This window comes from Balaenoptera borealis (assembly GCF_965194805.1).
Source record: "Balaenoptera borealis genome assembly, chromosome: 8".
Taxonomy (NCBI): Eukaryota; Metazoa; Chordata; class Mammalia; order Artiodactyla; family Balaenopteridae; genus Balaenoptera; species Balaenoptera borealis.
Genome location: NC_138865.1, coordinates 121,763,110 through 121,774,641, shown reverse-complemented (window position 1 = coordinate 121,774,641; position 11,532 = coordinate 121,763,110). Strand labels below are relative to the sequence as shown.

At 61.2% G+C, this 11,532-nt stretch overlaps 1 protein-coding gene and 2 long non-coding RNA genes across 4 annotated transcripts; 2 read left to right on the top strand and 1 right to left on the bottom strand.

Moving 5' to 3' along the window:
* Positions 1 to 218: 218 nt before the first annotated feature.
* On the bottom strand, positions 219 to 9,462 carry CCDC183 (coiled-coil domain containing 183). The gene is made up of 14 exons (XM_082401906.1): positions 9,233 to 9,462; positions 8,572 to 8,693; positions 8,024 to 8,101; positions 7,651 to 7,818; positions 7,348 to 7,452; positions 4,585 to 4,707; positions 3,318 to 3,443; positions 3,187 to 3,241; positions 2,577 to 2,677; positions 1,800 to 1,960; positions 1,438 to 1,606; positions 1,242 to 1,352; positions 1,075 to 1,171; positions 219 to 418 (listed from the first exon to the last, which is right to left on the bottom strand). The coding sequence occupies exons 1-14, from the start codon at positions 9,300 to 9,302 to the stop codon at positions 300 to 302; spliced, it is 1,605 nt and encodes a 534-aa protein (XP_082258032.1). The 5' UTR covers positions 9,303 to 9,462; the 3' UTR covers positions 219 to 299.
* LOC309633289 lies at positions 316 to 2,542 on the top strand. Of its 2 annotated transcripts, none has more exons than XR_014247409.1 (3): positions 316 to 414; positions 1,133 to 1,280; positions 1,853 to 2,542. It is a non-coding gene; the product is annotated as an uncharacterized lncRNA (long non-coding RNA). The 2 variants fall into 2 exon arrangements; XR_014247410.1 differs by having other exon boundaries at positions 319 to 379.
* On the top strand, positions 7,663 to 10,980 carry LOC309633291. The gene is made up of 2 exons (XR_014247412.1): positions 7,663 to 7,752; positions 10,792 to 10,980. It is a non-coding gene; the product is annotated as an uncharacterized lncRNA (long non-coding RNA).
* Positions 10,981 to 11,532: the final 552 nt, after the last annotated feature.

Sequence of the window (11,532 nt, the reverse complement as noted above, 5' to 3'; positions counted from 1 at the left end):
GGGCGGTGCAGGTGCGGGGCTGCGGACTCCGCAGTCCCGCCTTACGAACTGCCTCCACGGTTTCAGCCCAGCCCAGACCCCCGTCCGCATCCCCGCCCGTACCCACTACTCACTCTTACCCCTGAACCCTCGGGCCCAGATCCACACCGAACACCCCACTTCCCCGCAGACTTCCCAACGCTGTCCCCCACATCTGCGTCCCCTCAGGTGCCCCGCAGTCCTGGAAAAAAGTTTATTTGTGTAACCAATGACAGCATGGGGGCGGGGTGTGCTGGCGAGGCGGGTTCTTCCTCTTCCGGTCACTTCTTCTTCTTCTTGGCCACTTTGAGCTTCCCCTCGATCAGCCGCTGGCCCTGCCTCTTGATCTCGGCCCGCGAAGGCACGTAACTGTGGTCCACATCGGCAAACTGGAAAGTTTCTGCAAAGGAGGGGGGGAGGGCAGCCGCGCCCGGAGCCCGTCTGCCCCGCGAGGGTCCCCAGATCCTGGATTGTCCCCTGGCGTCCGTTCACCGCAGGGCCAATTGTACCAACGACGTATATTTCTTACTTTCTGTGTCCCTGATGCTCTGGCATTTGGGGTCTCGCGCAGCCAGGGAGAGAGACAGACCAGGGCTTGCCCAGTCCTTCCAGAGCCCACACCCGACCACCTCTGTCTAACTCACACCCCAAGCCTGAATCACCCAGGGCCAGGTGCCAGGCAACTGGGGACAGCCCCTGTGCCCCAAACCTGCTGGAATTATTCGAACGGGCAGATCTTAAGCTGTGTGCCCTGCCCTGCCTTGCCCTTCCCACAGAAACCCTAATAAGGGCCCTGGCCAAGTCCTTCCCCCCTGCCTGCCTACAGGCACTGGTGCCTCCCTGTGTCACAAAAGGTGGTAAGTTCTTTCAATGGCATTAACTTCACCAAGTCACCACCATAAATTAAAAATCCTGTGGGTGCAACTGACACACCCCTTCCATCCCTTTAGCCCCCACTGTCCCTCCAGGCCGCCCTGGTCAGATGCAGCAAGCGCCATCCCCAACCTCTGCCTCTGCACAGCTCAGGCCCAGCACCAGCTGCTGGGCGGCCTGTACCTATGACATCCTCCTCCATCTCCTCAAAGCTGATCCTGGTGTTCTGCTTCTCCTTCAGGGCCGAGGACTCCAGGGCATCCCTCACCTTCGTGAGGACCTGCAGGGCATGGGGACTGTCAGCTCCGAGGGCACACGGGGCGTGTGGGCACCCCCCGGGCCAGGGCTACCTCCTCTGTCCTGGCCAGCATCTGCACTCGGTCAGCCAGGTACAGCAGCTTCTCCTCGCAGTGTGCCAGCTTGCTGTGCACATCCAGGGTGTCGGAGGGCAGCGCTTCTTTCTGTGGCCAGGAGGAACAAGTCGTCTCCCTCTGGCCCCTCCAGGGGACCCTGTGTACCGGGGGCTCCTCCACGCTTCCCCGGTACCTGGGCCGTGGGCAGGGGGACGCCGACCAGGCGGATGTGGAGGTTGTCGATGCCGGTTTGAATGGTCAGCAGCAGCTTCTGGCTCTTGGCCATGTTGGCGCGGGCCAGCTGCAGCCGGTCTTCCTCCTCCTTCAGCATGTCCTTCATTTTCTTCTCAACAGACTTCACGCTGTTGAGGATGAGGGAGGTGGGTAGCGGACCGAGGGCAAGGTAGCGGAGTCCCGAGCGGGCGCTGTGCTAATTCGGGCTCAGGAGCTCAGAGGCGGGCACTTGGGGCCCCTCGGCAGCGGGCGCGCTCAGCTCCGAGCCTGGTGCCAGCCACGGGGCCGTTAGTGAGGAGAAAGTCAGGGGCCCCCGGGTACCTGATGGAGCTGGGCGTCTGGTGGATCTTGAGCATCACCTCCTTCATCTCCAGCTCCTTCATCACGGCCTCCAGCTGCGCCCGCCTCCCCTCACAGTCTGCCATCTGCAGCTCCAGGTTCTCCTCCGTGTTGCTCTGAGCCAGGAACCGGCCGGCGATGTCCTGGCGGGACCAGTGGGGCGAGGAGCCAGTGTGAGCCAGGAGGGAGCTTGTTCTTCTGGCTCCCAGTGGTCAGTAACATTGACCGTGGCTGGGTGTTGAGGACCTGTGAGGCCCTCTGTGTGTGTCACCCTCATGACAGGCAGAGGGGCCAGCTGACCCCAAGGAAGAGCCAGAGAGACCACCGCCAAGAGACTGCGTGGCTTTGAGTCACTCGTCCGAGGGTGGACAAGCTTACGTCAGGACCATGGACAGGAGCTGAAGGCTTACTAATAATAAATCCAGGGCGGATTAAAATAAAGCGGGTGGGGTGGAGAGGCAGCTGCTCGTCAGGATGCTGTTGGTTTGGGAAGGGGAAGGAGTTAAGAGGTGAAGGCCACCTCCTCGGGGTTTGAGCCTCAAATTCCAGCAGGCTCTGTGCAGCCCCCGGAGCACGGCTCGGATTTGCCAGCTGCGTCCCTGGAGCGCCCGCTACGCTGAGCTGTGGGGCCGCTGCTTTGTGTGTCCATTCACGCAGAAGGTGTCTGCAGAGCCTGGCCCAGCTCAGCTGGGCCTTGGGCTTGGGCAGGGTCCCCACCCGTCCTTCTGCCCACACCCCAGAAGTGCCAGGGAGCAGTACCCAGAGGTGAGAGCACCGCACAGCAGTCTTGACTTTCTCCACCAAAGCCGTCACGTCCGTCTGGTATTCGATATCAGCCTTGGAGGTCTCCCTTCTCCTCACTGGGCACACCAGAGGGAAGGTCAGCCGGCATGCAGGAATGCTGTGGGAGCTCTGCGCGGGGCCGTCGGATGCCCCCATACGTCGTCAGGGGAGGCCACGCAAGAGCTGGGTACCCGTCAGAGTCGCCTTCGCCTTAACTGGCTCCCCCCTCGGCCAGCCCTCGAGGGATGCCCCAAGGCAGCTCCATCCAGAGGAGGACCAAAAGCGGCCTGGCAGAGGGGGGCTTAGGGGGGCTTCTCAGAGGCGGCTCGGGGGTGCCAGGGGGCATCGCCGAGTGCATTTTACAGCTGAGAAGCCGGGGGCTCAGCCACCCCTGGCCAAGAGCCTAGAGCCGGCAGCAGCACCTTGAAGCGTGCGCTGTGACCGCTGGTGTGCACCGGTGCAGGTCTAGCCAGGGCGGGGCCGGGGCTCGTCGGTCTCCCTCACCCCGGCCCCCGCAGGTTACCCCCACCTCACGGTGACCCACCTCTCGGGACCCTGGCTGGGGCGGCGGGAGCTGAGCGTTTACCTTTCAGAGTTTCGGGACCCATCAGGTTGGAGGGGAAGTGCAAGTCCTGCCGGCCCTGAGGAGGGGGAGGAGGAGGTGAGGGGGGTCCTCTTGGGGCAGGGGCTGCTGTGGCTGGCGTGGCCCGGACTCACCCGGCGGTATTTCTCGCTGGTCTCCTTGGTGTGGATCTTGTCAATGAGCTTCTTCTGCTGGTTCAGCCGGTTCTCCCGTGCCTGGCGTTCCTTGATGAAGGTGGCCTCCCCTTGCCTCATGTTCATCTGGGGACACAGGAAGCGGGGCGGGGGTCTGTCCCACCAAGGCCACGCGGGGTGCTGAGCCAGCGTCAGTGTCAGGCCCCGTCCCCCTGATCTGGGACGCTGCGCCTGCGACCATCACCCTCCCCCGTGCGATCTGCCCTCCTCTGGGACGCCCCCCTCCTGCCTGGCCTCTGAGCCTTCCCTGGCGTTCGTTACACCCCTCCAGCTGGGGTCACTCCGGCTGCAGCCATAGGCTCAGGGACCGCCTGGGACGTGCCTCACAGATTTCTCTCTCCAGCTCCGGTCCTCCGCTGCCTCTGCCGGCTCCCCTTAGAACTCACTAGAGTGGATTCCACGTGTCTAAACACAAACTCATCATCTTCCCCCAGACCTCCTGTCTCCCAGCACATCCCGCGGTGGTGGCTAAATCCACGGTCTGTCTGTGCCTGCTCACGCATCCTGGATGCCATGCTCTGCCCTTGCCTGCACGTCTCACTCGCCCCACCCCCCATCGGGCTGACCTCTTAAAGGCTTCTCGGCTCCGTCCGAGTTCGGCCGCCCACCTCCACCACTGGGCTGGCCCAAGTGACCAGCGTCTTGGCCCTGGTCCCCTCCAGTCTCTGCAGCCAGAGCACACCCGTTTGGAGACACGAACCTGATCCCGTCTCCCCCCATCTCCTCCCAGGGCTCCAGGTTAGGAGGGCCGCCACTGCAGCCCCGCCACCTGCTGCCCACACAGGCTCCAGCCCACGCGCCTCCTTTTGGCCCTGTTACACCCCAAGACTGTGTTGCCCAACCTCCAACCCCCAGAATCCGCCACTCACTGCCTTCCTGAGAAGGTCTGAACCCCAGGGCGGCCGCACTTCATGAGGAGGGGGCAGGCTGGCCTGGCAAGGGCCTCGGCACAGAGTGGGTGAAGGGGTGGCACCTGCCCCGTCCAGGTCAATTCTCTGCCTTCTCTGTCTACCTCGTGGCTTCTGTGCCTGGTGGGACCCCCTCTGCCCAGGCTCACAGGCGGTAAGGCAAGCAGGCCGGCAGGGCAGCCACTGGACTCCTCCAGTGATGACAGGGGGTGTGGGCATGGGGGTGTCCCGACGGACCCTGGGCCAGACAGTTTCAAGAGATAGCCCTGCAGGGCCCCCAGCCTGGGACCTGCTCTCACCTTGACCTCATCCGTAATCATCATGGCATCTTGGGACATGATTGCCATGTCCGACAGTTCCGAGCAGTAGTCAACCACGAGATTCTGCAGCTTGTCCAGCTCTGTGGGGTATCCTGCCAGCTTCTGCAGCAGAAGGGCAAGGGCAGGTGGGCACAGAGCCTGACAGTCCAGGGGCTGCGGGCCAACCACAGGCTCCCCTGGCCCCTCCCTCGTTCTCTTCTGGCCCCCAAAGTGGACCACGCCTACTCCCCACCTCTCACCCCGGACCGTGCGAGCCCAGAGGACAAGTATAGGCTGGCCTATGGCCCCAGCCGGGCCCAAAGCAGGTGAAAGGAAATGTTTTGGGAGGGAAAACAGCATCTTCCTGGTGGATTCTCTTACTGCCCAGGGCCAGAGTCCAGAGACACTTCCAAAGAAGTTGTGATGGGATGTCCCACCACGTGGGAGAGGTGACTGTGAAACCCCGGGAGGCTGGCTGCTGTCTGAAGTGAAGCAGAGAGGCTCAAAACACTGGTGTGGGGTCAGAGACTCAGGACTCAAGGCCAAGTCTGTAACCTGACCAGCTAGCGTGGGACCTTAGGAAAGCCACTTAACCTGGGTTTTGCCATGTGTAAAGGTAAGGTAATAATGGCTCTTTCAGGAGGTCACTGTCAGGATGGATTGAGAAGGTATAATGATGTATATTTAGCACAGGGTCAGGTTCATAAATGTCCAATATATCTTGGCTCTTAGTATTTTGTTGTTGATAACTACAACGTAGAATCTTCACTTTTTTTTTTTTTTTTTTTAATGCAAGGGGGACTTCCCTGGTGTTCCAGTGGTTAAGACTTGGCGCTTCCACTGCAGGGGGTACAGGTTCGATCCCTGGTCAGGGAACTAAGAACCCACATGCCGTGCCGTGCGGCCAAAAAAAAGCAGATGACCACAGGAGTTATTTTTTTTTAGTGCATATGTTCTGAAAATATAAGCAAGTACCACTGGGAGGACATAATGCATACAGGCGAAGGAGGGGCTGGACCCCAGAGTGCAGTCGGAGTGGGAAGGGGTGTGGGGAGGCGGAGTGGGCCCAGGAAGGAGACGTGGGCAGGGCCACAAGGTGAGTCTCCAGGACGCGGGGCCTGAGGCAAGAGGGACAGGCTGGAGGACAAAGCAGCGTGCTGCTGGGCAGGATTTGGGGGACATGACCCCAGCTGCGAAGAGCTGCAATGCCCACCCATCCCACACCCTCCTCCAAACGCATTTCTACCTGTCACCCTCCCGGCCACACTGCCCGCCAGGGCTTCCCCTCCCCCAGCCCCAGGATGAAGGTGGAGTCTTCCCTCTCTCTCCGGGCCCCACCTGCCAAGCTGCTCCTCTTTGCACCCTGGCACCCACCCTCCAGCCCTCCTCTCCGACTGTCCTCGTCCTCCCCATCTTCCACCACCTGGCCTGTGGCAGGTGCCTGTGCTCTTCTGCGTGGGGGCCAAGGGGGGCCTCCAGTGAAGGGGGGTTGCCTCACAGCAGGGCTCACGGCCCCTGGGGGCTTCCCCCTGGCCTTCTTGGCAGGGAGCAGGGTGGCTGGCTTGGAAGAGGTGGGCAGCAAGCGGAGGTTACTGACCTGCTCAGAGGCAGCTTGCCCTGGATGATGTTAGGGGACTTCTGAGGGTGCAGGACCCATCTCTTGGCCTCAGAAGCCAGGGGATGAGAAACGATGGGGCAACGTAAAAACAACACTAAACCATCAAATAAGAACCCAAACAGGGGGGCTTCCCTGGTGGCGCAGTGCTTAAGAATCCGCCTGCCAATGCAGGGGACATGGGTTCGAGCCCTGGTCTGGGAAGATCCCACATGCCGCGGAGCAACTAAGCCCATGTGCCACAACTACTGAGCCCGTGCGCCTAGAGCCCGTGGTCCACAACAAGAGAAGCCACCGCAATGAGAAACCCGTGCACTGTAACACAGAGCAGCCCCCGCTCGCCGCAACTAGAGAAAGCCGGTGCTCAGCAATGAAGACCCAACACAACCAAAAATAAAAAATAAATTAAAAAAAAAAAAAGTAAAGAACCCAAACAGGACTTCCCTGGTGGTGCAGTGGTTAAGAATCCACCTGCCCATGCAGGGGACACGGGTTTGAGCCCTGGTCTAGGAAGATCCCACATTCTGCGAAGCAACTCAGCCCATGCAGCACAGCTACTGAGCCTGCACTCTGGACCCTGCGAGCCAAAACTACTGAGCCCACGAGCCACGACTACTGAAGCTCACAAGCCACAACTACTGAGGCCCGCACACCTAGAGCCTGTGCTCCACAACAAGAGAAGCCACTGCAATGAGAAGCCTGCGCACCGCAACGAAGAGTAGCCCCCGCTCGCCACAACTAGAGAAAGCCTGCATGCGTCGACGAAGACCCAAGCAGCCAAAAATAAATAAGTCAATAAATCACTAAATTTATAAAAAACCAAAAACCAAAAAACAAACAATTCTGATGTAGCACATGATATGCCTTTTTGGAGTAGCAAATAAATTCTTGAAAGAACGTTTCCCACCTACAAGGTGCCGCTGCTCAGCTTGGCGCCCAAAGCAGGGCTCAGCCTTTCTCGGGGTCACCCGGCCTGGAGGAGAGCTGCGCGCCTGCGGGGCGGCCTAACCCGGAGGGCACGCCCCCACCGAGATTCCAGCCCGGCGGCGAACAGGCTAGGGCCTGAGATTCCCGCCCCTCCTGGCCAGCTGGGCTCCCTGGGACCGGGATGTGGTCTCGGTCTCAGGGTGTGGGGTGAGGGGGCTCACTTTTCTCAGGTGGTCCAGCAGGTCCACGTACAGCAGGTGGATATTCTGGCTTGTGGTGATCTTGACCATCGTCTTTTCTATGTTGTTCTCCAGCTGACGGATGACCTGGGCGGGGAGGAAAGGCACGTTGAGGGTGCGTGGGGACAGGCCACCTGGGAGTGCAGAGGCCGGCGGGGGCGGGGCTGGGCTTTCTTCCAAGGGGGCCTCATTCATCTAGTCCCGCCCTTCCACAGGGCCCCGCCCCTCTCCTCCTGTGGCCCCGCCCCATCACCCTGGAGGCCCCGCCCCGCTCCCCGCCGCCACCTGCAGCATGCGCAGCTCCTCCTTGGTGGCCTCGGGCTGGTTCTTAAGGGTGGCCAGCTCCAGCTGCATGCTCTCCAGCTTCTGCTCGCGCCGCCGCACCAGGTGGGTCAGCACGTTGTGCATATTCACGCGGTCGAAGACGTACTTGCGCAGCTTCTCCCGCGCCACCTGGGTCGGGGAGGACACTCCCCGCGCGTGGGTGCTCAGGGGCCACGGAGCGCTCCTGCCGCCGGGCGGGCGGGGAGGGAGCCGTGGCAACGCCACAGGGACGCTGGGGCTGGGAACTCGCTCTGCTCCCCACCGGCTCCACATCGTAGTTTAGTTGGGGGTGCACTGGCTGGGCGGGGCTGAGGGGTCCCGCCTCCTGCCTTACCTCCATGGTGCAGCGGCTGTGCGCCAGCCTCATGGGCACGTCCTTCCCGCAGGCCTTGGAGATGGTCTGCTGGTCGTACTGTGGGACGCGGCGGCTGAGCTGGGGCCCCGGCCCCTCTGCGTGCCCCCCGGCCTCCGGCCCCTCCAGGGATTCTCCCCGGGTCTCCTCTGCCATGTGCTAGCCCAGCAGCAAGACCCCAGCTCCTGGGGCTACAAGGGGCAGAGTGCTGAAGGACCCCATCCGGGCCATCCCTGCTCCGATGTGATGGGGGTCCAGAGAGGCGGGTCCCTGGCTCCCCTATATGGCTGCTGCAGGGGGTAGCCCAGGAAAGGGACCCCTGTCGGGCCCCTGGCCCTGCCCTCTGAGGTGGGTGGTGGGGAAACTGGCCCCCCCCACCCCCCGCTTCAGAATGGTTGGGCTTAGAGTGGGGAAAGGAGAGGAGGTGCCTGCTGTCCACCTGTGTTGGGGGAGGGGCTGTTTCAGCACGTGCCCCGCCCCCGCCCCCCCCCCCCCCAGCCAGCAGGTACAGGGAGGGTCCCGCTGTCCACCTTCTTGGCCAAAGCCCACTCGCGGGACCCGCGGCGAATGTTGCCGCGCAGGACAGCCAGCGTGGCCTTGTTCTTGACCGTGGTCTCCTTCACCGCCTGGATCTGCAGCGCCCGACATTGCTCTGTGTGGAGGGACAGGGCAGCCAGGACGTAGGCCGAGGGCCAAGGGCCTGGCCGGGATTCCCGGGTGGGGTAGGCCCCACGCCGGGGAGCACAGAGGTGGGGGCGTGAGTTTGCTGTCTCCAAGGCCGCGCTCCTTCCTCCCAGCCTGCATGGGGGCCCGCTTCGCTGCTCAGCAGTGCTCATCTGGACGGCTCTCAGTGGACGGCAGTGCTGGGAGGTGGGGAGGGCGGGGTGCAAACCAGGGACGGGCAGGCCTGTGATTGCTTCCAGACCCTCTAGCCACAGAAGTGGGTGGATCCTCTCCTGTCCCCTCTGGCTTTGAGGCCACTATGCTCACAAATCTCCTTGAAGCCCCCAGCTTCTCCTCCCCCTGCCCCCTGCATGGCAGACCCCTCCTATCCCTTCCCCCCAGCTCTGTTTGGGGGTGAGCAGTCGAGTGGCCCCCAGTCCATATGCCCTGGACTGTCCCTGTGTTAAGATCGTAAGTCCTGCACCCAGGATCCCCGGAGCCCCTGGGTCACCCCAGCGGCAGCCGCACCCTGGAGCCGAGTGATGGTCTTCAGCTCCCGGATCTGCTCCTCCATCTCTGCCTCACTACGAATCCTCATGGTGGCCCACTGGGTCCTCCAGGGCCCGTCCGCACCTCCCACCCTCTCTGTGCTGAGCCTGCCCCGCAGAACCACAGTTCAGATTGTCCCTGGAATCTTGGCCCATTGTGACGGGGGCTGAGGTTCTCAACGCCCAGGGAACCCAGTAATTCCTGGCCCACCCCACGACCCCACCCTCTGCCCCCAGCCAGCCTTGGGGTTGCTCTCCTGGATACGAGTCTCGTGGCTGCTCTCCGCTCAAGTGTGATACCTTGGTCAAGGCAGCTTTCTTCCACAGGGAGGTGATTGGCGGTGGCACTGCACCCCACGGTGGCGACACTGCACCCCAGTGGCCCCACTGCACCCTCCCCATCCCCCCACACCCCCAGTGTCCTCCACTGAGCCTCCTAAAACTTCTGACTGCTCACTGCCTACAGGGTCTCCATTCCTTTACCCCACCCCAAGTTCAAACTCCAACCCTGGTGACCTGGCTCGTGAGACCCCCAGCCTCGGCCCTGACTACCCCATCTCTCCCTGACCTTCCCTGCTCCACCCCCACTTCCCTGGGGAAGTCCTGGGTCCAGCTTTAGCTGTCACTTACTCCAGGAGGAGTTAGTCCCCTCCCTCTGCACCCCCAGCACAAGCTTCCCTTACAGCCATGTGGCCCAAGCCTGGGGTTCCAAGGGTGCACATCAGATGGGTTACTTCTTCCAACCTGCATGAGTTTGCTAAAAAGCACCACAGACTGGGCAGCTTAAACAACAGAAATTTATTGTCTCGCATCCTGGAGGCTGGAAGTCTGAGATCAAGGTGTCAGCAGGGCTGGTTTCTCCTGAGGCGTCTCTCCCAGGCTTGTAGACGGCCATGTCCTCATGGGGTCTTTCCCCTGTACTCACCTGTGTCCTAATCGCCTTCTCTTATAAGCGCACCAGTCAGACTGGATGAGGGCCCATCCCCATTTTAACTTAATCACCCCTTCAAAGGTCCTGTCTCCAAATGCAGTCATATTCTGAGGTCCTGGGGGCTAGGGCTGCAAACTGTGAGTATGGGGGAGACACATTTCAGCCCTAACAATAGTCTTCACCCATGTGCAGTTACAGCAGCCATCTTTCTCTGTGACCTCTCACACAGATCCTTTACTTTTCTGGTCACTCTCAGTTTTTAAAAAGTGAGTCCAGTCCCCTCTGAAACTCCAAGTTCACCCTCTGCCCTCCCTCTGAGCCCAGGTCTTTCCCTCAGGGGGTTGGGAGGGCCTGCCATGGGCAGGGTCTATTCCCCTGATGCCCGTGCTCTCCCAGGGTGTGAGGCAGAGCCTGTCCCCCAATACTGGTTCTCCTTTCCTCCAATGGAGAACCCCTGAATTTTAGTGGGCACGTGGCTGCCCAGAGCAAGCTGCCCTCCCAGGTGCCTTTGCACTAGGCGTCCCACGTGACTTAGTTCTAGCCAATGGAGTGTTCAGAGAAGTGAGTGAACTGCCCTCCTCCTCCCCCTTTCTCTTTCCTGTTGACAGGGATGAAGACCTGATGGCCGGAGCCAGCACAGCTGCCTGGGACCATGAGGTGGATTTGGAATGAGGGCCGTTACAGCACGGAACACGCTAAAAGAAGCCTGGGTCCCTGACTCCACACAGCCCCAGACCACCCACTTGAACTTTTCCATGAAAGAAAATGAGAACTCTAGCTTGCTTATGCCATGGTTATCTTGGGCTTCCTGTCATTTTGCCTTCCCACGAACAGATTCCCTGGTGCATAGTGAGTGTGCAGTAGATGTTCTTTTGCATGACTGGCTAGGTCAGCAGGCGCAGGGGCGGAGCTGGGGCTGGAGCAGCGCGGCCCTGTGTGCCTTCAGTGTTACCGGGAAGCCTGCTTATAAAGGACGATGGATTTGCCCAGGTTTTATATAATCTCTGCCTCTCCCTCTGTTGCGGGTGGGTGAGGTGGGCAGTCTTGCCCACCCAGGAACACTCCTCCATGTGGACAGAGCTCCAGTAAGCTGACTCTGGTCCCCTGAACCCCTCACTTCCTCCTCCCCGGGGGAGAAGTGACTTAATCTGATAGGTGGGTTTGCAATGATAGGCAGGTGGGCACGGCCACTTCCTGTCCCTGGTCTCCTGGAAGCCGGGTGCTGCCTGGCTGCACACCGTCTGCTCTGCTTCTCTGCGCCAGGTGGTGCAGAAGCACAGCCCCGCGTGGAGGGCCCATGGGCTGCCCAGAGTGTCGAATTCTGGGGTTCAGTGTTAGGAACTGCCCTG

Excerpts from the sequence above, each read along its gene's own strand:
- CCDC183 (XM_082401906.1), bottom strand. The coding sequence starts at position 9,302 with ATGAGGATTCGTAGTGAGGCAGAGATGGAGGAGCAGATCCGGGAGCTG. Across the intron at positions 4,708-7,347 it reads TGCTGGACCACCTGAGAAAA|AAGCTGGCAGGATACCCCAC; the intron begins GTGAGCCCCCTC and ends CTTCTGCTGCAG. Across the intron at positions 1,607-1,799 it reads CAGACGCCCAGCTCCATCAG|CGTGAAGTCTGTTGAGAAGA; the intron begins GTACCCGGGGGC and ends CATCCTCAACAG.